General features: G+C 44.5%; 1 protein-coding gene across 1 annotated transcript; it reads right to left on the bottom strand.

Annotated features, from left to right (window-relative positions):
• Nucleotides 1-8,685: 8,685 nt before the first annotated feature.
• Nucleotides 8,686-23,092, bottom strand: vwa5b1 (von Willebrand factor A domain containing 5B1; the record flags this gene model as incomplete). The annotated part of the gene is made up of 21 exons (XM_080015837.1): nt 8,686-9,351; nt 9,503-9,626; nt 10,067-10,136; nt 10,344-10,415; nt 10,819-10,953; nt 11,769-11,906; nt 12,021-12,314; nt 12,685-12,907; nt 13,977-14,173; nt 14,513-14,714; nt 14,803-14,988; nt 15,354-15,468; nt 16,749-16,951; nt 17,124-17,234; nt 18,311-18,487; nt 19,019-19,143; nt 19,985-20,116; nt 20,929-21,083; nt 21,230-21,449; nt 21,621-21,782; nt 22,954-23,092. The coding sequence occupies 21 exons, from the start codon at nt 23,090-23,092 to the stop codon at nt 8,686-8,688; spliced, it is 3,846 nt and encodes a 1,281-aa protein (XP_079871963.1).
• Nucleotides 23,093-23,766: the final 674 nt, after the last annotated feature.

Raw genomic sequence — 23,766 nt, 5'->3', positions numbered from 1 at the left:
TGTGTGTAATCACGCAATGCGGTGATTACACACAATATGTTCTAGACTGAACACAGTAGCTACTTGAGAATTTCTACTTGGCTAACTAACTGATTTCTAAATCGTAATGCAGTAAGTCGAATACTGTAGAATAAAATAAAAATACATCGAATAAAAAAATATATATATAAAATAAGAACTCAAGGGTAATGCAGGGTGGGGATACAAAATAGATAAAGGGACTAGGCTTATGTATATGGGACAGACTTATGTATATGGGATAGGCTATTTATGTATATACAGATACTGTATGTGCATTAAAGTGGCATGTGAATAAAGTGAGGTAGTGTTTGTGAGATATACAGCACAGTATACAACAGTACGGCGCGGTAATACCGAACAACCCAGAACAGTGACACAGTATGTGGTACAGTATGTTACTACCGTAAGGTAGTGGAGCCTATGTGTGTGGCTCAGTGAGGACCCCTGGTGAGGTCAGCATTGACAGTTCTTATGGCTTGTGGAAGAAACTCTGTCTCAGTCTCTCTGTTCTCGCTGTGTGACTGCGGCGGCGCCTGACCGCAACAGCTGGAACAGTCCGTTGTTTGGGTGGTGAGAATCCTTCATGATCCTGCGGGCTCTGCTACTACACCTCCTGGTGTAGGGAGGGGAGGGTAGTTCCAGTGGTAGGTTCAGCTGAACGCACCACCCTCTGCAGGGCCCGCCTGTCCTGAGCAGTACAGTTCCCAAACCAGGCAGTGATGTTGCCTGTCAGGATGCTCTCCACTGCTCCACAGTAGAAGGACTTGAGGATCCTGGATCCTCACCGAGACCCGGAATTTCCTCAGCTGCCTGCGGTGGCAAAGACGCTGCCTGGCCTTTCTCACCAGAGTGTCTGTTTGTAGAGTCCATGTTAAATCCTCTGTGATGTGGACTCCCAGGTACTTGAAGCTGCTCACCCTGTCGACAGAGGTCCCATTTATCACAGAGAGCGGGTGCGTCCCTGGTGATAAATGGGACTTCTGTCCCGTGGGTGACAGGTTGGGTTCTTGGTCTCCTCCCTGACCAAGGCTCTTCTTACCCGGTTACTCAGTTTGGCCTGGTGGCCAGCTCTGGGAAGAGTCCTGGTGGTTCCAATCTTCTTCCGTTTCACAATCATGGCCACTGTGCTCATGGGAACACTCAAAGCTTTAGAAATGCTTTTAAATCCTTGCCCTGATCTATGCCTCACCACAATTTTATCGCAGAGGTATACAGAGAGTTTCTTGGACTTCATGGCTTCTTTTTCGTCCTGTCCTGCAGTTTTCACTTTGTCATTATGGGTTATTTAGTGTACATTAATGGGCAAAAATAGCAATTTTATATATTTAAAATTACATCTACAACACAATAAAGTGTACCACAAGTGATGGAGTCTGAATACGTCCCGAAGCCACTGTATATGTCTAAATCAAAGGGTGGAGTTTTGTGCTTATTGCATGCATTTCTACAGAGAATAAGACGAGGTTTGTCAACCAAAGAAAAGGCAATTTTTTTCAACGGGGATAATGTCAATACTCACTTACATGTAAAGTGAGTATTGTTAAGTGACTCTTAACAATCATCGGATATGATTGTTACTATTTTGGAGAAGAACTATCAAGTTTCCTCATAAGATCTCTGGGCTACTTCAGATCAGTAAAGTGAATTCTGAGGAGAGTGGAATGAGCAGTTAAGGCTTCAATGGGTTTAAATGCGCTCAACAAATTTGATCAAAGTATGAATGAAATGTAAATCTTTTATATCATAGCTGCCGAGCCCCCTGCTCCTATCTTCTCAGCGTAATGTTGGTTTTCTCTGTTCATAGATACGGACCCACATTGTTTTATAAAAGAGAAAAGAAATACAAAATGACTTTACCAAAAAGCAACTTAAAATACACCCATTTTATTTTTTTTGTCAAATCAGATGTTAATCCAGGCAGTGGTGTTGTGGTGATTGATTTTGTTGTAAGTATTTATACTGTTACTTTTCAAATTTCTGGTGAAACAAGGCCAATATAAAGCATCTGAGATGTAGGGCACCAGGTTATTATAGAATTTACAATGAACTATGCTTTCAAATTCAGCATTTTCACAGTGTAAACTTGCCTTGAAAATGCCAAGATGCGGATCTACGGATAATAACATGGATAATAAGGATTTACAGTACATCTAATGCAAAGCCGGAAGAAATGTAATCTGAATAGGATCAGGCCGTTTGTGTTTCCAAATGACATTGAAACAATCAAGTAACCTTGGTGATATTGCTTCAAACACCTAGTTAAGTCGTTTGCTTGAAGGTGCTTTTCGGGGGAGGTTTCTATGGCAGCGAGCTGAAAACCTCAGATGTACAGTCCAATCAAAGCAGAAGAAAGTTTTCTCTTTGCTGATTTGCGCTACAAGCTTACTCCCAGACAAGTAATTGTCAACATTTCCTCCGCTCTATTTCTATTCAGGATTCAAAGAGAATATCTTTGACTACACCTCATTTATACGAACACAGTGAACACTTTAATTTGATAGGATATTGCTTTCCATAATAATAAATGATTCTGTGGTCTGTCCTCAACTCCCAGGGAGAAACGTCTAAGTGCAGCAAGAGCTCTTCTGAATTGGGCCTTGATGCCGCAAAGTGAGCCCAGAAATTTACAAGCGACAATGAAAGGTCTCACTCGATGCGGCTTCCGCCCTCAGCTCCACATTGTCGAGCGTTAGTATAACGGCTTTTTCCCATTGTGTCACGAACATGAAAGCAGCAGCAGCTCCGGCACAACGCCATGGAAACAGCTTCAATCTAGTTCTGTGGCCCTGTTTGCTATTAGTGCATAGAGCCTGGACGAAGCATCAAAGACAATTCTCTTTATCGTCCGCCACTTGGGCGTTTAGAAAATAAACGGCTGCCGCTCAAGGACGATGCATGAGGTCTGTGAATTCTACTAACAAGTGAAATGTTTACCGTAGCCTATTGTGAAAACAGAACAAGAGAGTGAGGGAGGCGGTCTAAAGTGAATTATAAATGGATGTACCATATACGCAGAGTACAAACGGTGTATCCCTCATTCACCATACTCAACCCTCCGTCTTTGCAACCCCGATAGAAGCCAACACTTCCAGTAAAACACTAAAAACCATCAAGAGTAACCACGACAATACAAATAAGCTGCCATTCGTGACGCGGCACGGGACGCGCTAGGCTTTTTTTTGTTTCATTCAATTAGGAAACGTAAATAAAAAATAGTAGGCTGCCCCCTGAATGTGTCGAATCATCAGTCAGAAACCATTCAGTCGACTGAGATTCTTCAAGTTGAGCAGTGTTGTTTTTTTGTCAGTCAGTGTCCATTACAATAACAGCATAACAGAGATAGAAGCTTACAAAATGCACATGGATTTCATTTCAATGAGGAATTGTAAATATAAATATATTTTTATATGTGTGAATTGAGCACGGCTCTATGTAAATAACACATGGAGAGAGGGCGATCAGGGGGAGAGACACGGAGAAAGTGTCCCATTACGCACGGTTTTGTTCCGTACCCACGTGTTTCATTCCGTAAGGAGACGCAAAATAAAATAAAAACACACACTGTTCTGGCGCGGATCGCGGGCACCCCATCGCTGGCGCACATCGTCTGTACCGTCTGAGAGGGAGACAGGTGCGAATCCCATTCAACTGGCAAAATTCTGAGTCGGGTACAGCGGCAAAAATGATAATAGAAAAACACGCTTCATTTCGTTGGTTTTTTGGAGAAACGGGGAACGCCGAGCTCCCAGCTCGAGCCATAGCTTCACAGCTTTTGTGGAGGTGCCGGATCCTATCAAATATGTGCCGGTCCCAATCTGGGAGTTTCCTGGAACATGTTCCGGCAGGATACGGCACAAATTAAGCCCTGCTAGTACCTAATACATCTTTTACTAGTAAAACTAAAAGTTACTAGTTACTGTTGGAATAGCAGCTCGTAACTTAAGTAACACTTTTAGTTTTACGAGTAACATCTAAAATACTATCAACAAACAGATTTTTATTAGTCATTGCGCATTACGGGTAAAACTACATTGTTACTGGTAAAACAATGAAATGTTAATAATAACATTATGATAGTTAATGATAACAGCAGCTTGTTACTAGTGAGCTTGGTTGAGGAATTAAACCCCGGCGTCCATGCGATGGACTTCATGGTGCCTCATTTAGTGCCTCGACAGGAGCCTCGACAGGATCCTCGACAGGAGCCTCAACAGAACCTCAGCAGGAGCCTCGACAGGAGCCTCAACAGAGCATCAGCAGCATCCACAGGAGCCTTAACAAGAGCCTCAACAGGAGCCTCGGCAGGAGCCTCGACTGGAGCCTCAACAGAAGCCTTAGTAGGATCCACAGGAGCCTCGACAGGAGCCTCAGTAGGAGCCTCCGCTGGAGCCTCAGCAGGAGCCTCAACAGGAGCCTCGATGGAGCCTCGACTGGAGCCTCAACAGGAGCCTTAGCAGGATCCACAGGACCCTTGACAGGAGCCTCGGTAGGAGCCTCCGCTAAAGCCTCAGCAGGAGCCTCAACAGGAGCCTCGACAGGAGCCTCAACAGAGCATCAGCAGGATCCACAGGAGCCTTGACAAGAGCCTCAGCAGGAGCCTCAGCAGGAGCCTCAGCAGGAGCCTCGACAGGAGCCTCAACAGAAGCCTTAGCAGGATCCACAGGACCCTCGACAGGAGCCTCAGTAGGAGCCTCGACGGAGCCTCAGCAGGAGCCTCGACGGAGCCTCAGCAGGAGCCTCGACGGAGCCTCAGCAGGAGCCTCGACGGAGCCTCAGCAGGAGCCCCGACGGAGCCTCAGCAGGAGCCTCGATGGAGCCTCAGCAGGAGACTCAATACAAGCTAGGAGTGCCGGCTAGCGGACCACAACAAGAGGTTTAAGGTACTCGTACCCAGGGGCCCATTTTTCCCTCAGTCTTCCTATTATTTTCATCACTTACTTCAGGATTTATGTTGCTTCATTTTTGTGAATCCGACAACTGCGCTTGTGCCGGCTTGCATATTCGTCTTATGCTTCCAAAACAAAAAACACAACAACAAACAAGCACAAAACTCTTTGAAGCATCTGTCACAGCAGAACGCCAGTTGGATCAAATGGAATCCTTGCCAAAAACAGTGGTTAAAAATTCTGCAGTTGCTATGGAGACCTATAAAACCTGCAATTACTGTATAACCATGAAACCTATAATTGCAAAAAAGCCAAACCATTTTAGACACCAGAGCAACAGAGCAAACTCTTCTTTTACCCCATGAAATATTTAGCTGATTTCAAAACTACTGTATCTTATGAAATAGATTGTAACTGCCGCCGTTTCATCTCTGCCTTACGTCTAGGTGATCAGGCATACATCCCTCCGGCGCGGCCGTTTCCAGATTTTTGTGCATTTTCGCATTTTCCAAAAGGCACATTCCCTGCAGATCCCCATTATGCTTTAACGCAGATGCTTTTAATCACATTTTTGTCAGCTGGTGGGAGATGGGAACAGCCCAGCTAGTTAATGTGACACGTGGTACACAGTAGATGTCACATTTACCCGTGTAGCATCTGCAACGTAATACACAAACGGTAACCTAGCAACAGCACATCACAAAGTTATCATTAGATCATTTTCGCAGGACATAATGTACTGAGGAGATGAAGAGGTGTAGCGCAGTTCCTCTGCAATTACATTGAGGTACAAAAAAAGAAAAGGAAAGAATAAATCGACCCATACTTGATGTGAGCCAAATGTAAAGGGTCGGACAATGCAATTTGCCGCTCTATGTAGAAAAGTGTGCCTTTGTACCTTGAGGGTGTGAGAGCCAAAGTGGCTTGTGCAGGGTCTCATAAACACCGTGATAACAGCGAGCGCCGGGGTCGTCTTTGATCTCCGGAGCCTTGGGTTGAAGACGGCGTGGCGTCGTCTGCCACCGCTTTAATGAGCAGTCCTTTACCCCCTCCTCCCCTCCTCCCCTCCTCCCCTCCTCTGCTGTCCTTCGCTCTCCCAGCCTCTTCTCTCGCAGCCCTCCCCTCGTCCGCCTAATTGTGAGCCTTTGGAAATGTCGGACGCGTGCTGCGTTGCCATGCGGTGGGGTTAACAGCATTAGGACGACACTGATTTGACCCTGTCTTACAAATTAGAGCATTTCCTGGGGCCATAGAGGGAGGGGACTACATAACTACTTCAATAATATTTCACCGTGGGGTCTGTTTGGGCAGCTGGTGCTCTCCTTACATTTCAGCGCAGGATAGGTTTTCAACTCAGGTCTTGGTAAAATCTTGTTTCCCATCATTTACAACAATTATCTGCTTTCCCGTTTTCCAAAACTGAGATTTAATGTAATATCACAATTTCTTTAAGGCTTAAACATATGGCCCATTGGACTGCATTGAAACACAGTGAGAAGCTGCAGAATATACTGTATATATGTATATACACTATTTATACTGTATATCATAGCAAAAACTTTGTCTATAAAAAGTTTGCGATACTATATACAGAATGTGCTGTATATTAAAGTATATTGTGAGCTTCTCATTTGACAAGACATTTTTAAGCCTATTTTCAAGCCTTAAATGTATGCCCCATTCAACTTCATTGAAGCACAATGAGAAGCTGCAGCATTTACTGTATATATTATAGCAAAAACTCATTATATAAAATGGTACATACATATATATACAGTATATTAAAGTATAGTTTGAGATTCTTGTTTTTCAAGATATACATGTTTTTTTAAGCCTTAAACGTTGATATACTCTCTCAATGGCTGACCTGAAAAATCAACATTTGTGTGGCCTAGAATCAATTTTCTTCCAAACAACAGGCTATTTTTCAGCCCATGCCTTATTAAAATGTTGTTTTCCGTCATTTGTAACTATAAACTAGTGTCCTGTTTTTTAAAAGGGAGATTTAACATGTTTTTGAAGGTTTAAACGTTTGCCCCACTGGACTGCATGGAAGCACAGTGAGAGCCTGCAGCAAAATGGTCAGTTTGTTAATAGTAAAGGGTTGTGCTTGGAACCAACATTTGAATCAAAGGTGTGAGTTGGACACACAAACAGCTTTAACAAAAAAAATAAAAAAAACTGAAAAAATAAACATTTGATGTGGAAAGATTTTATTACATGCACCCGTCGAGTTGGTCATAGCCTTGACATTCATAAATGCACACAAAAATCCATTTCAAAGGACGCACAGAGTCACTTGAGAGATACTGAACTATAACGACTGACCCCGATACAGAAGAAAAAAACAACTTGATCACAATTACAGCTGCACTTATCACTGCGATTTCATCACTTGTACACGAGTCCATGACGATCTCTCATCCCACGGAGGGCAGAATGCGGGATCCCCTTTGGCAACACTGGAACATCAACAGCTAGTCTCATGCAGAACGTAAGCGACTCGGCCTGAGTAAAAGAACATACCTGAGTAAAACAACAAAGAAAGGGGGGAATACCGGAAAAATATGTCTAAATAGCGTCGATCAAACTTATTAGCCAAAATGAAAAGACGAGGGATGAATTGAGAAAATCGGAGATAGCTATATGTTTGAAAACGTACAAAATTTTGTTTAATAAGATTAGAAACCGAGCTGTATGTATTCTGGCAACATTTGAAGGAAATCATGGTTCAGGCACTTGTGGCAGACACGTGGATTCGGATTAAAGGAAACAAATTGAGAGACGAGATGAGAATCCATCATTTTAGAATCGATCCTCCTCTCTCTGACTTGAGCCAAATCGGACCATTAGTACCTCTAATTTGCTAAACATGCATACGACAGATCAATACGGTTAATTATACTAATCAATAGGAGGTACTGTACAAATTGGAGGGTGTTTGAGGCAGTGATCTGCAGTTTTTTTATATGAAAATGTGAAGACAAATGTAGAATTTTATCTTAATATTTTTATTTTCTTTTTTTTCTACAACTTTAAATCATTTTAATGTATTCAATACTGCTCACTCAGACAAGAAATGTAGAAAAGGTATTTTCGAACCCTATCCTTGGCTGACTAAATCACTAAAAGTGACATAGCAGGTCAGGCATTTTAGCACATCAAAATGTACGCCATGCTGAAGTTTGCATATTTTTTTTTACCGTTTCTGCAGCCATTACAAGGTACGATTGTAAAAATAACGACGGGCAGCATTGCTTGCAGGTTAGTTTCGTCACAATACAATGAAACTGGAAAAATGACGCATATATTCCCTAAGAATAACGGAACGATGTACGATAAAGCATTTACTTTGGAACAGTGTTCTCTTGTATTTATTCTGTTGAATCTGACGCAGCAGTATGATGATAATAATATACTTTACATTAAGTTCCAATTATTCATGACCGGTGATCCAGAGTGCGAGCAGTTTAACATGGATATGGCGTGATCCCATGCTAGTCACGATCTTGCTACAGTACAGTATGAGGAATCACTGTGGTGGTATCGTGCATGTGGTGCTACTCAATAGGCTGGGATACTACATATATGCTGTAAGGATTATTGTACAAAAAATAAGAAGAGACTAGTTTGCACGATGCTGACAACGGCAATAACAGAGCTGGACTCCAGGGGGCAAACTGTAAAACACTCTGGCAACATACAGTAGTTAGCATAGTAGCATAGCATAGTATCTGTCGGTCTAAAGTACTTTCAGGGGGTTTCAATGCGGTTGCCCTCACACGCTGTTAGGGTTGTAGCACAGCATGTTGAGCTGCAGGTTCTCGTCCCAGTGTCTGAGGATAATGAAGAGCTGGTTGGCAGCGGCCTTGACCGAGGCCAAATCCCGCCTCTCGGGGATGCTCTGGGCGCTCAACCACATGCTGGCCTTTGCCGCCACCAGCTCCCACTCGATGAAGTTGCTGGCCGAGCTGTGCTCCAGCCAGGCCAGCGCCACGGCCGTGGCCCACACCATGCTCTCCGGATCCAGCATCCTCCTCGGCGCACCGCCACTAGGGGACGCGGCCGTCTCCGACTCCGAGCCCCGCCCGCTGTCCGTCTGTGAGTACGGGGAGAGGGGCGGCTCTCCGGTGGTGGAGGTGGAGGTGGAGCTGGACGGGCTGACGCAGGATGATGGCCCCGCCTCCATCCGGGGGCTGCTGGCAATTTGCGAAGGGCTGTGGCCACCGACGGACAGCTCGCCAGGTTGCTGCTGGAATCTCTCCGCTTTAGAGCCCTCATCGGTGCTCTCAGTGCGGTGGCTGCCCGAGTGAGACAGGTGCCCCAAGCTGGTCCGATGGCTGGTGAAGGGAGAGGTCCACTTTAGTTTGTCCATGGGCACGCTAATGGCGTCACACAAAGCCATGTCCAGGGGAAACGCCCCGCATGCCAACTGCAACGACACCTGCGACAAAAGAATGACTTTATTGTGTGTCGAAAGGTAGTGCCATCACTTATGCTCTGTCTTAATAAACAAGCACCATGTACATCTAGATGTAAACTTTCAGGCTGGAAGAGTCTTGGTTCTATATGTGGTATGTGTATCCGGGACCCACCAGAGGAATGTAGTCTTTGTTCTTGTTGTCGCTTTCCCCGACCGAGTCCCCGCTCTTGCTGTGCGAGCGACACATGAAGCCCTTGGCGGCCCGTGTCAAGAGGCGCGTCCTGCTGAGCGTCAGCCTGAACAGAGTCGGATGAAGAGTGAAGTGTGTGTGTGTACTGTACACTATGCCACCTCATGGACTGCATATAGCACGTCTCCACTTAAAGCTCTTATCGACCGATTCAATGCCACAACCCTCCATATCCATTTTCTCCATTCTCATGCTGAGTACACATGGACATTCCTCTCAAAAGAAGCTTGGCGTGGAAGTCCTCTGAGTCGAGCCCTGGACTGCGACGTTCGAGTGAGGTGTCATTTTTTGCTTTGTGCTAGAGTAAGAAAAAGCTATTCACTTGACATTGGCTGATCAGCCCGGAGTAACGCAAAGAGCGATAGCATTCCCTTAGTCAAGGCTGAGCCTTTGACATGAACTGAGAAGAGGAGGATGCACAAAAGAGAACTCCGCAACATAGTAATAGTTGTACATTTGTGGAGCCAGGCAGTCAGCCTCACCCACCTGGCAGAGAAGAGGCTCTCCACTGACTTCTGTGACTGCTCCGATGCCACGGAGGGATTCCTCTGGGAGGCTGAGAAAGAGGATAGAGGAGAGTCTTAACTATTTTTGTCGATTTCTCAGCGGGACTCAAAGATCTAACAACAGCCGCCTTTCCAAGCCCCATCTCTCCAAGCCCCACATATCTCCGTATTCCGGTGTTTTTGAAGGGATGTATCAGTACAGACCAGTGAGCGTTGGTTTGTCTTTGGTGGACTCGCCCACAGATTGAACAACTCACCCTCTGTGAAGCAGCACCTCTCCCAGCTGGTGGAAGAAGGGGTGCTGCACGGAGAGGCTCCGTCCTCGCCACCTAGTGCGAGAAATTTAAACGATTGCTCAACTAACCAGAATCTCTCAGCAAAATTAATATGTAATTACTGCAACCTGATTTAATTTTTTGAAAGACAAGCTGTACAAAAGGCACGGGGTCTGGTGGTCACAAGTGATTACATTATCGAACAGGATACGTTTCACCAGCTGACATTGTAGCATTGAGTGTAAGCTCAAGGCATGTGGCTGTTGCTGGGGCACTTTTGAAACCTGGTGTTAAATGTAGAGCCTTAATTTTCTTCAACTGTAATGTTTTTTTATCTTACGCTGCCAGGCTGAAGCATACGGCAAGGCACACACAGCTCTCGGTGCCGGTGGTAATAACATGCAAAGCCTCCTCCTTTCCATTCTAAATCTATGTAAAAAAGTGGTCTCCGTCTTACTGGTGGGCAGCAGGGCATCGTCAACTTCCTCAGACGTGCATCCAGACTGTGAGCGTCCCAGGCCGATGGAGTAGCCACGGTTCTTTTTGCTCCCTGAGCGGGAGCTGGAGTGGGAGCCCCGCTTCAGACCTTCACCTAAACCAACCCACAGCTTTTATACACAAACACATCATGGCCAACCTTTGTGTCCCTGAGCCGCCCCTGCTCCTCTGCCACTTAGGCCAAGACACTTGCCAAGACCACAAGCTTAAACAGTCTTCACCATGATGGTATGCAGTTTGTGTATAGAGAGGAGTGACTATTCTGACTGCATAACCACATTGATAGGCCAATTTTATTCAAGTTAGATAGTTGTTAAGCCTTATTTTGTGAACCAACCCGTGTCAAGTACCTCCCTAAGCATCTGAAACCATCAGCAGACAGATATTAAAGAGTTACTCTGCTGGCAGTGATGGGGGTGGTAGCTCAGGAGGTAGAGCTGGTGGTCTAGTGATCTAAAGGTTGCTGGTTCGATCCCAGGCTCCTCCTGCTAGCATGCTGTAGTGTCCTTGAGCAAGACACTTAACCCCTAATTGCTCCTGATGGCTGCGTCCGTCGGTCTTTGAACAATTGTAAGTCGCTTTGGATAAAAGCGTCTGCTAAATGTAATGTAATGTAATGGCAGTGAATAGGAGAACATTTTTTGGGGCACGGTGAGCCTCCAATTTTGCCAATTCTTTTGTACATCGAGGTTATCCAGGTTGATTACAGCAAATCACATTTATTCTCTCATTACTAACTTTAATAGAGGGAGTACTTTGTGTTCACGGATTTTGATTACAATTCTGAAGACACAGAAAGAAGGTCTTTATTTTTGTTTTAATTATTGAGGACATCATGCCATTCCTCTGTTCAAAGAACAGATTATATAAGTAATCTAAACTTCAATACATTAAATCGATATTACTTACAAGGGTTTATGTATTCAACAGATGTCTGCAAGTACTCATTAGTGTCCAGATCAATGGGAACCAATGCTGTGTATTTGCTCAGTATATTGCAGGCCTTGCTGGTTTGAATGGCGTACACCTGGTACCTTCTGCCCAAGCCTGTGAAATAAAGTACCGCCATAATTACATTTCCACATACTTTAAATAGCTTTGAATGGAAATAGCACCTCAAAAGAAGAACATCAACAAAAATCCATTCCAAAGATGTCTCACCATGCTCAATCTCGCACTCCTTGTCCGCCATCTGCTCAAAGTCCCGTATGATGGAGCGTCCGCCCAAGTGATGGAAGGTCTCATTCCAAAGGTCCTCATGGACCTTTTCCTCGCGTTCGCGTCCGTTAAGGTAGGGCTCGATATCAAAGACAACCTCCCACTTGACAGCTTTTCCACACAGAAGCCCTGACACCACAGCCTTGCAGTCGCCCTTCCCCAGACTGGCAGCACCCAGGGCCGATGAAGGGTTCTCCTGTGGGGTTTCCGCCTCACAGAGCTGGTGGCCGTAGCCATCTGAAATACCCCAGGGACAGGCATTTACTGGTTGGTTGTGGTCATATACTGTACGTATATTCAAAATGTAGTTTTATTTGAATTCCCGTCCTTCAATATGTGAGCTCATATTGAAGGACGGGAGCTAATATGTGACTTAATTTCAATTACCAGTGATTGTACTGTTGATTTGATCTTTGACTTGAAACTGACTTAATGACTTAATGATGGAGAATGTTAATATTATGTGTTCTACCCCCACCGCCTTTAATAGCTCTAGCACTAATAACAGCCTGAGCTGTAATTTGATAATGTAGCATTAATAATTTACACCAAGCATTGAAACACTTTAGTGCCTCCAGACCGATGAAAAACCCTCCTCTGGTCCAACCTGTATCTCCAACGCTGCCTACTGATGGGCTGTCGGTAGATGATCTCGATCCTTCCTGGGTGTGGTGGGCTGTAGGCTCCACAGTGGTACTGGGCAGAGGGTTTTGAGGCTCTGGGTGTGCTTCCTGTGGTGCCTCTGGAAGCTCCTCTTGCTGAGGGAGGGGCTTGTGGCAGCTGGTGGAGCGCCCCCTGGAGGATGTGGCACACAAGCTCGCTAGCTGTGGCTGAATGGGATAGACGATAGAAGTGGTTATTCTGTCCATTTGGCATGGTGCATTAAATTCTGTTTTGTATCGTCCTTTTTACAATGTGCTTATCGTCTTTATCAAAGGACTCTGGCTAGAAATTGTGAATGTCAGATTCATTTTCAAGGTCTTAAGAGAATCATAAGGATATGTCTAAAGGGCTGTTCAGGGCCCGTTGTTTGGTTTGAGTTGCTGAGAAGCTTGTTGTAATCAGTCCCACTCTTGCGAGAATATCAGTTTGGTTTGATATTATCTTAAGTCCTGGCTCTTATAGTGTGTGCTAGAATCCCAAGATGTGTGATCACCGCCCTTACTAAATCCTAAAGTGTGTGTGCTACTGGGATGGAAATAATCCTTATGTGTTATGCTGTCCATTGCGAGAATTTTACAAGCCTTTTGAAAGCCTTTTGGTGTATTCCTGCCATGAGGTGTAATTTTTCAAACATTTGTAATTATTATGATGATTGATTTCAATTTTTTTTTTTTATGTAATCCTGACAAGTGGCGTTCTTTGCTAAAATATTGCAATTGCAGTCATTTGGGCACACTCACTCAAGCCGCTGCAAAGCCTCCTTATGAACTGCAAATTAATAAAGAAAAATCTGCAGCATTCCCCATGGAACACCTCTCAACACATATCCCCGAACTCACATTCATTCATCAAAGGCACATCACCCCTTGACTTCAAAAACATATTCATCACATACATACAGAGACTGAAATTTCCTTGATTATACTGAGACACTCCCAGAGCAACATTACAGCCTAATTATTATTCACTAATTTTCTCCCTCATTACAGTGGAAGGACATTCCTGTTTTGTATCCTGATTACACTCCAGCCAAGGCAACGGCCAGACGGTTTGATATAAACCCTTTAGTTGTGCAATCTGGACAGTATTATTATAAGTATTATTTTTAAATCCGAACGGTCGTTAAACAGAAAGGTCGTTAAGTGAGGAGTACCTGTTTTGGGGGGTTCCAAGTCTTAATTAGGGGGTCAGACTCCCCCAGTCCCCCCATAATTCGAACCATGGAAAGAGCTATACCTGATAATCATTCCTCCATTGTGCCCCGTGCTCCAGGCTCGTCTGGCCGATAAGATCCTGGACTTTAGCTCTTCTCAAAGGGTTCTTCCCCGCCACAGAGCTGGGGTCACTGGGAGTGTAGACCTTCTTAACGGGGTTGTAGTCCACAATCTGGTTGGTGCTATATGCACGCCTCCTTGGGGACGTACTGTCGACCCCTGAGTGTGGAAAACATTACATAATTCCATGAAATTCTGACTGAACTCTTCCCCTGTTGCCCAACCATCCTGGTGCATCACGTATCTTCAGATCCATGACAGAGTAGCTATAGGAACAAACAGGGAAGTAGCTCCAAAATCTTGGGGGAATCTAAGAAATGGCAATGTTTGTCGCAATGTTTCAGAAATTAGGGGATATCAGCAAACCAAGTGACCCTATGGGACTGACATTTGCATGCAATTCCTTTGCAGCATGTTTTGATGCTACTTTATATCAAAGATCTTAGTTCGTTTTAGCGTGGTTTTGTACCCAAACAATAGCAACGTATTGCCTCTTACCCATGGCATCTTCCTCTCTGGGAGCAGGACTGCACTCTGACATGGAGTCCTGATAGGACCCAAAGGGAGTCCCAGAGTTTGTCTCCCTCTGCCCTCCCTGACCATCAGAACCAGTCCTCACCGGGTCCTCTTCCTGAGAGTGGTAGAACACCGAGCTGGCCGACTCATTGGAACGCATCATGCTGTAACGTCTCCTTTTGTCCTGTTGGGATTTTCAATAGTTGAGACAAGCCAAGGGCTTGAAGGCACCCCTTTCCGAAGGGTGCGGGAAAAGCTTTAAGTCTACTCACAGACTTGGGGTTGGAATGGTAACGGGTGGTGTCGCAGACCACACTGTAGCCAATCAGACGGTCTCCGGGAAAAAGGTAGCTGCTTCCCACGGGGGAAAGCAACACCTCCTTGGTCTCAGGGAGCAGCCATTCGATGGCAATGTCACTCAGAACAGGCGACATGGTTCTCTTCAGGAACTTGATCATCTGTGGGAGGGTGGGGGGGACGACAGCTGATCCATTTAAATAATAGCTAGAAAGATAATAGAGCTGGGAACATCTTTTGTGTTTTCTTCACCGTACCAATTTCAATTGAAACTGCATTGATTCAAAAAACTCCTTTTTACTTGACAGAATAAATGGACAATTTTCATCAGTCAGAAATGAAACACGGCATGACCAATTTAAGAAGTAAGCCTTCGCCATTGTACATTGTATTTAATGCTTTCCTTGATTAAAAATAAAAAGGTAATTGTCAAAAGTGACAGAGCCGCCATGTAATGGCCTCCAAATGACACTCGGAATTAAGGGTTATCACAGAGATGCATAAACGGGTCATTGGAAATTAATACCTTGGGCTGAAGCCTCTCTCCCTCTGCCAGGAACTCCGCCATCCCGTTGGAAACCGTGGCCAGTCCCTGCACCAGCCTCCTGCAAGCGTTCTGCCCGATCCCAAAAGTATAACACCTGCGCACGCACACAGGCACACAAACCCACACACACGCACACACACACACACACACACACACACACACACACACACACACACATGCACGCACACATTTAACGCTTAGTTTTGGATTTCTGTATGGAGATCTGCAGATTGAGAACTGTGAAGAGACAGTGGAACAGTGGATGGAAATGCAGGCAGCGCTAACCAGGATTGTTTGTCTTGTATGGAATACAGAAGCAGGTCTAGAGCTTCTCAGTCATGCAGAGAGGCTCACTAATGCTCTGGCTTCATTACGGTTGAAGTCCTGCCTTAACGGTTATCTCATTAGGCCTGATAATTATATTTCTCTGAAAAGTATGGAATAGCTATCTTGGGCCGCCAGCTCTGGCCCTTCTGCCCCATATTTGATGGAGCAAACAGTGGTGATTAAAAGACTAATGTGACCTTTCACAAAAAAAAAAATCTGACATGGACCCTTGGAATAAAAGATTCATTGGCAATCGCTATGATTTGAACTGTGTATGGCAATCCCTAAGAACTGTCTTTGTACACGTTGATGAATGGGCCAAAGACACACAATTAGGGTTTGTAGAAGAAGGTTGAAAAATGAGAGGATCACACTGTTGCTGTCTTGTGACACTGATTTCCTACGTTCCAATGATGGTCTACTTCTGTTACTGTACATACAGCTTCTGAACACCATATCCGTTGTTTTTCTGACATTACAGAACTACATTGAAAGAATTGAAAGTAATTGATAAGAACTCCTGCAATAAGGACGATCTTATTCGGTCTAATTTAGAAAATATTCTAGCTCAATACCAAGGTGTTGAATTTAAGTCCTTGACATTCCCCCGGATTTTGATCACATTTAATCAATGTGATACGGATTTGCTATTTGCATATTTGGTATAAACAAAAGGTGAATGCATTAATGAGCAATATCTTGCTGGATACGCCTTCTGTCACTGCCGCTGCGGTGGCTGATGGATTCTAATAACGTCCATATGTTCAATCCACTTTTAATTCTATGAAGCAGCCATGTAAGACAGAAATCCATTTCAATTTGGGTACTGCAGATGCCATGCCAAAAGGTAGCATTGCTCATATAACACTGCTTCCAATGGATTTTCTTTCCTGATTGAGTAAATTACATTTCAATAAAGGTGTTATTGAAGTCAAACAGTAACGTATCGACATCTCAAAGCTTGTTAAAATACACTGTGCATCTCTTCGGCAGAGGAGGCTAAAGACTCGAGGCAAGCCTACTGTGTGTCTTAATTGTCATTCTTACCTGGTATATCTTGCGTGGCTGCGTACCAGCTCGATAACCTTGCCCGTGTTGCCCACGGCGCCATCCGTGAGCAGGAAGAGCAGGCGAGGGTGTCCGCTGTGCATGGGCTGCCTCAGGATCCAGTTGAGTGGCGCGAGGACGTTGGTTCCCCCCATGTCAGCTCTCACCCTCCTGATGTACTCGCAGGCCTGGGCCAGACTTTCCTTGACCATCCAGAATAAGCAGCGGCGTGAAACACACACCGGGTAAACGCATGCCCAACCATCCAGTCCAACGAGACCGTGTATTTCAAAGAAAGAAAGGGAGAGAACACAACCAATCCAAACACAGGAGATGAAAGGTGTCAGAGTAGAATGCAAGGCCCCCTTTGTATACCTCCTCGTACTGCTGGCTGGTGGTGAAAAGGGTTTTGAACGTGGAGCCGAAGCCGATGATGTTGAACAGGCAGCCGGGCACAAGGCTCTTCAATATCACCACCATGGCATCCTGAGGGCACAGCACAACGCACATGGATCTCAACGACGTTATGTGGAATTGGAAAGCGAGACGGGGATCTTGCTCTGCCTCTTAGCTGCGACTGTCAAAGATTATTAGCTTAATTCTCATGGACTTAGATTCTTAGATTAATTCTCATGTACTGTACACATAAAGCCTCAACCTTGACCTTAGCCTCCCTTGAAGCAGAGGAAGCAATGCCGTGTCACCATCATGTCATTATTCTTCATAAGTGAAAATGGATTGTCCTTATGTTTCTTTCAAAGCCAAAAGACTTTGACGTGCAGTGGCACAATATATCATCATTATCGGAAATGATCTGTCAGCCAATGAGACTCCTTTTCTGCAATTAGTCAAGGCCGCTGTCACGGGAGACCCGGCAATGACACAAGCTGTCACAACAGGTCCCATGGTACACTAATGGACGTTGAAAACAAACAAAAAAATATTCTTGAGCACTTGCACTGATAAGGCAGTATTTTCTGGGGGATCACAGCAACAGGAAACACACCGTTTCTCATCCCTCATCAGCCTGGCCCTAACCCCACTACCGCTACTGTCGGGGGGCAGATGGAGCTAATCAAAACTCCAAGTCAGAGTCATGAACCGGGGGGTTTGTAGTCTAGCCAGCCCAATCATCCACCAGCACACACACCGTAAAATTGAAGCACACACTGGACTGTCCTGAGCCTCTTCTTAAAGGTGAATCTGAATTGGATTTAGAAATTCTGACAAGACCTGAAAGGTTGTTTTGAAAGTCTAGCAACTGAAACACCTTGAGTGAATCATTGGGGTCTGGTATAAAAAGATTGACCGGTCTAAGGGGGTTTCATCTCCTATGGGTGGCTATTCCCAACACCTCTATACATCGCATACTGTTTCATTATTGACATACTGTATATAGACAAGAAGCAGGAAGCAATTGACAATTGAAAATACCAATTTGTTTCCACCATTAAAAGCGATCTTCCCAGGGATGACGGGGAGAGCGAAATGTAATCAAAATGAACCAAATTCAATATCACATGACACGACGGAGTCATGCGGCTGGAGAACTTTGGCGTCACCTTAACGTGGCTGATGTTAATTCCGCTCATGCTGCCGCTGCGGTCGATGAGGAAGACAAACTCGCCGTGCACTTTCCTCAGGTCCGAACTGAGCGACTTGAGATCGGGGCAGAAGTTCAGCATGACCACCGGGTTGTGGAGTATGTCTTTATGGAGACGCTTGCGGATGACGTCTACCTGTTTGTTGGGGAAAAAGCCCCAAAAGAGGAAAGAGTTCAACGGGTGGAGACCAAATCGGGGCTGAGCGTTCAACACAATATTAATACAAACTTTCCTGATTAAATACTCAAAAGTGTCCATTGGCACTTGGCATCAGACAGGACACCTAAATAGTTTCAAAGGGCGAGAAATTGCACTATCCACTTTTCAGTTTCCATGGAAACCTGTTTTAATCACATATAATTTTAAGTGTTTTTATTTTCTTGCTTTCTCGATTTTTTGATGTATAGCGAGCAAACAACTGGCTCATTGACACAGCCACAAAATGTAAAAAAAAACAATGAAAATTATTTTGCAAAATGGGAAGCTGAACAATCATTTAGTGATTTTGTAAAAAAAAAAAAAATGCATACACACTTTCAATCCTGTGAGAAAATAGAAAAGACAGGGCAAATGCAGCTCATACGCCACTTCAACGAATAATCCCTCCTACATAGTTATTACATACTCTAGTTATTACAAGATGTTCAGATGGATGCCCACACTCACTTTCCTCTCGTTGCTGGAGTCCTTTTTTGTCGCCTTGATGAAATCGCTCCGGCCTTGGAGGTGTTCGTCATACTCCTCCTGGGTCATGTCGCCGTCCTCGATGAGCACGTGGGGCAGGTGGGGCTCTGTGGAGACCAGGCGCCGGGGCCCCGTGGGACACAACACAGACATTCCATCAGCCCGGCAGAGTGTGATTGCTGGCAATTACTGTAATAATGAAGATGGACAATGGCAGAGATTGCCCCCAGCGGCATGAACCGGGTGAGAGTGTGTGCGCGGAGCTGTGAAGCGCAAAAAACGGGCATGATTCTGACGTAAAAATGAGCCGAATAAGTGATTCTATAAAGGAGAGCAATAATTGGATAATGGAAACTCCATTTGTCTGTTTTTCCCCCATCTTTCTTTCTTTCTTTCTTTCTTTCTTTCCAAACATCTTCGGTGAGTTTAAAGCCGTAGCACCAGACTGGTGAAAAATGTGTTCGCACGGTGCTGGCTGCGGTTCTGTTTGCAGACAAAGTATTCTGTATGCCCTATATGATAAGCAACATCTGCCCCCATCTGTCACACCTGTCACCTGCTGGATAACTGACCCGCGCACACAGGTCAGGGCAGTATGAGGAGAATGAAAAGGGAAAACTAAAAAAACAATATTGTACACCCACACTGTGGAGTCTGGTTGTGTGGGTATGTCAGACATGAATAGCAGCCAAAAGCCAAAGCTCGTGTCCAAGGAAACCCACAGAGAGAGAAAGAGAGAGAGAGAGAGTGAGAGAGAGAGAGAGAGAGAGAGAGAGAGAGAGAGAGAGAGAGAGAGAGAGAGAGAGGTAGAGAGAGAGGCAGAGGTGGTGAATCACCTCACTACAGATCTGATTTCTAGGGCGGGTTGTGTTTGATGAGGCAGAGGTAAACACAGCTTGAAAAAATATTGCGCTCGAGAGGAGGATGGGCTTGGTTCTGGACACCCACCGCTGGGATAAATGAGGATTTCCACGGGGCAGTCGTAAGTGTACTTGTCGGCCAGCGTGATGACGACGCTGGTGGCGGAGCGCGCCAGAGGGTCTGCGTCAGCGCGAATGGCATGAGAGGGGCTCTCTACCCCTGCACAAAGACAAAAAAAACACCCCCACCACCACCATAGCGGCTCAAAATAAACCAGCGGCCGCACCTGCAATCCCACTTGTCACCATGGTAAATAAATGTAACACAAGCCAATCAGGCCTGCTGGTGACTCACTGTCGGTTGTAGTAACAACCGTAACTGCTGTGTTTACTCCCGTGCAAGTTGGAGACCATTGAATGCAGTTCGCAATATGTGTCAAATGCTGCTGGAGCGCTTGTGCTGATTATAATTATGTGGCATATTTTGATTTCTCAATATCCAGTTGTATTTCGAGGCAAAGAGGCCTGACGATCGAAATGTGTGGACCTTGGTATGTCTGTTTTTAAATTGCACTTTAACCTGTTATCTCTGTGATTTTATTATCTATTTTTTATCTGTTTTTTTAGCTTTTTGTTTTGATATTTCATCCTTTTTTTTTTGGTTTATTTTATGCCTTTTGTAAAGCACTTAGAATTGCCCTTCTGTATGAAATGTGCTATACAAATAAACTTTGTGTTAAATGTACTCAAAATTTTGTCAAATATGTAATTAAAAATGCAATTCATGTTATTTTATTTTAACTGGTTTTGAGCCATAGGAAGTGCATGCTACATTTTAACCGATTTTTATGAATTCATATTTTTATGTAAAATTATGTAATTTTTTTCATGTAAAAGCAGCAAAGTCTGGAGGAGGAGTCTGTATTCATAGGACTCCCATGAATACGGTAGCCTACCAAAATAGTCTATCACAGTATAAAGCAGTAGTATAAAACATAAGGCTGAACCGCTATTATTTGTAGGCCGTTTTACCTGCCAGGAGGTACGGGGCCCGGATCTCCAGGTGGAAGTTAAACTGGTAGTCCATGGAGTTGATGGCCTCCTCCTCCAGCAGCGACACCAGACACTGCATGCTGGAGCTGGAGCTCTGGTTGCTCGGGCCCGAGGCGCAGGCATTCCTGTCTCTACTGTATGAGGGAGAGCATATTCTATAATCTGAATTGAATTTCATAAGCGTCAGCCAATGTTTGAGTATATTTGAGATTGGAGACATGGTGTAATAGTTTCGGAAAGGCTTTATCTCCCACAAATCTATAAATGATTTCCCCCTCACGCTCTGGTGAAATTTGGAGATAGGCCCTGCTCCTCGTTGATGGTCCGCTGCACCCTGGGAGTGCACATCGGCGGGGAGGAGACACGGATGCCGCCGTTGTGGAGGGTTCTGAGCTCCGAGGAGGTGCTGACCAGGATGTTGACAGTCTCCATGGGGGGGATGATCCCCAGGTTGACCACCAGCACCGTCCTCTCCAAGTCCTCATCCATCACTATGTGACCTGCAACACCGGCCGAAAAACTAGTCGACGACTTGATGCACAGAGCATCAATATGGACTAATGCTATGAATGATACTTAACCGTTGACAGTTAAAATGATTGCAATAAGAGCTGATAATACATTTACAATATGCCTTCACAGCAAAATTTTATTTTTACACAACTTCATACCGCTGCCACTCTGGAGGGCTCCATTAGCTGTGTTGCCACCATCAAGGTGACAGTCATCCAGTTTGGCCTTGTCTTTGATTTGCAGCGTTATTATTTGACTTGATATCATGGCCTCGAACCCAACAACCGTCGAGTTTTCCTCCAGTGGATAAATGAATATTCCTGAGGAGGAAGGATGAAAGAAGGATGAAAAAAGGACTAGAAATAAAAGCATTTTCTATATATCTTACTACTACTACTACTACTACTACTACTAGTACTACTACTACCACTACTACTACTACTACTACTAATAATAATAATAATAATAATAATAATGACAACAATAATAATACAGATAATAATGTATCATTATTATTATTATTATTATTATTATTACAATTACTGTTGTTTTTGTTCATGAAAAATTGACATCAGTGGTGTATGGATGTCATGGAACTGAGGAACAGTTCAGACACGCCGTCATCCGAGTTTGATCCCGATTGACCAATTTTTGTGAAATAAGTCAGTAAAAACTGTGTTTTTTTTTTATCATTCCCTAAACGGCGAAATCACTGCGCGCATGCGCAAGATGGTGGCGTGCACAGGTCACATGATAGCACTCCAGTCTACTGATTGGTCATAGAGAATCGGGACCTCACCAAGATGGCGGCACACACAGATGCAGCAGCTCCACTGGCTCGACGCTCTCTCCTTTTGCGTGCCTTTTCTGTTTATATGCCAGTTGCACGCCACAGGCACAATGAATACAATTTGTATTTGGAGCAGTTCCGACACGCTGTCGTCCGAATATAATCCAAATGGGTCCCAGACAAGCGTTTCATCGTGACGCTCGTCACGTGCAATCACAATGCACATGTTCAAGATGGCGGTGCGCACTGACCGGATAGACCTGTTATTTGTAAATACCCGAGATATTTAATCTGCCCACTGGAATATTCGATTGAACTTTGATTAAAGGAATATAAAACACAAAGTCTGGCGGACTGTACAAAAGCACAGAAGCGCAGAGGTAACACGAGGAGTGTGTTAGTTTGGAACGGAGATAATATAGCATAATCTTTTGACTTTATTAATTTATTATGAAATGACACGGTGACAGGTATAAAGACATAACTTTATACCTATGAACCTTTATTATGTTCGAAAATAATACAGCATTGCAACACCATTACATCACAGACCTCACACCAACTAACCTGGACCCTGTGGTTTGCTGCCTGCAGCTATATTTATTATTAATATTGTTATTTTAATCATTATTATTATTATAATTATTTTATTGTCATTTTGTTATTATCATTGGCATGTTTTTTATATTTAGTGTACTCACCTTCAATCCCATGGTCCTCGATGTTTTCGTAGGTCATGGAGGCGGTCATAGCCAGGGTGTAACCTCTGACGCAGGAAGTGATGTCGGAGACGCTGAGTGGTAGAGAGCTCCACTTTTCCTTATTTATGAGCCCAGGCATGATGCCGCTAGGAATTGGTCAAAGACGGTGAAACGGTTCAACGACGCTCAGCGCTCATCAGATGAAGTGAGTATTCGACGCCAGCGTGAAGAGAGGGCTTTGGTTTTCTTTGGAAATCGACAGCGTTGGTCGGCAGCAACCGCCTCAAAGACTCTGCGGGGGTCGCATTACGGCTTCTGTGGCTCTGCAGTTCACCATCTGGCTTGGGGAAATCAATCCATAGAGATTCTTAACCCTTGTATACTTAACAAATTGATTTAGAGACACCCCACCTTAAACCAGAGATCAATAGGCCGATTGGTGACGCTGGTACAGTACTGAGCCCTTTTCATCATTTAATTCTCATTTGATGCAGGAAAAAAAAAACGTTAACAGCACTGATATGAGGACATAAAACCAACACAAGAGGTGAGAGAACTCAGCAGCACACTTATTTCTACGTTGGCCGTTTAAAATGCACTCGCGATTTACCACGTGAAGGGTTCCAAAGGAAAACCCAATAAGCCGGTGATTATTTGTTGTCGCCGTTTCCACGCCAGCGTCGCACCATAGCCGCAGCAATCTCTGTTATGTTGCCGTCTCCGCAGCAAGACGAGAGCCCCGGCAGCCGGGTTTTTAAAATGTATTTATTTATTTTTATATGGGAAGCGTTATGACGTGAGCGATTTCCATAG

The sequence above is a fragment of the Zeus faber genome, assembly GCF_960531495.2.
Source record: "Zeus faber genome assembly, chromosome: 15".
NCBI classification, from domain to species: Eukaryota; Metazoa; Chordata; class Actinopteri; order Zeiformes; family Zeidae; genus Zeus; species Zeus faber.
The sequence above is the reverse complement of the archived record's forward strand: the minus strand, read 5'-3'. Positions and strand labels throughout refer to the sequence as shown.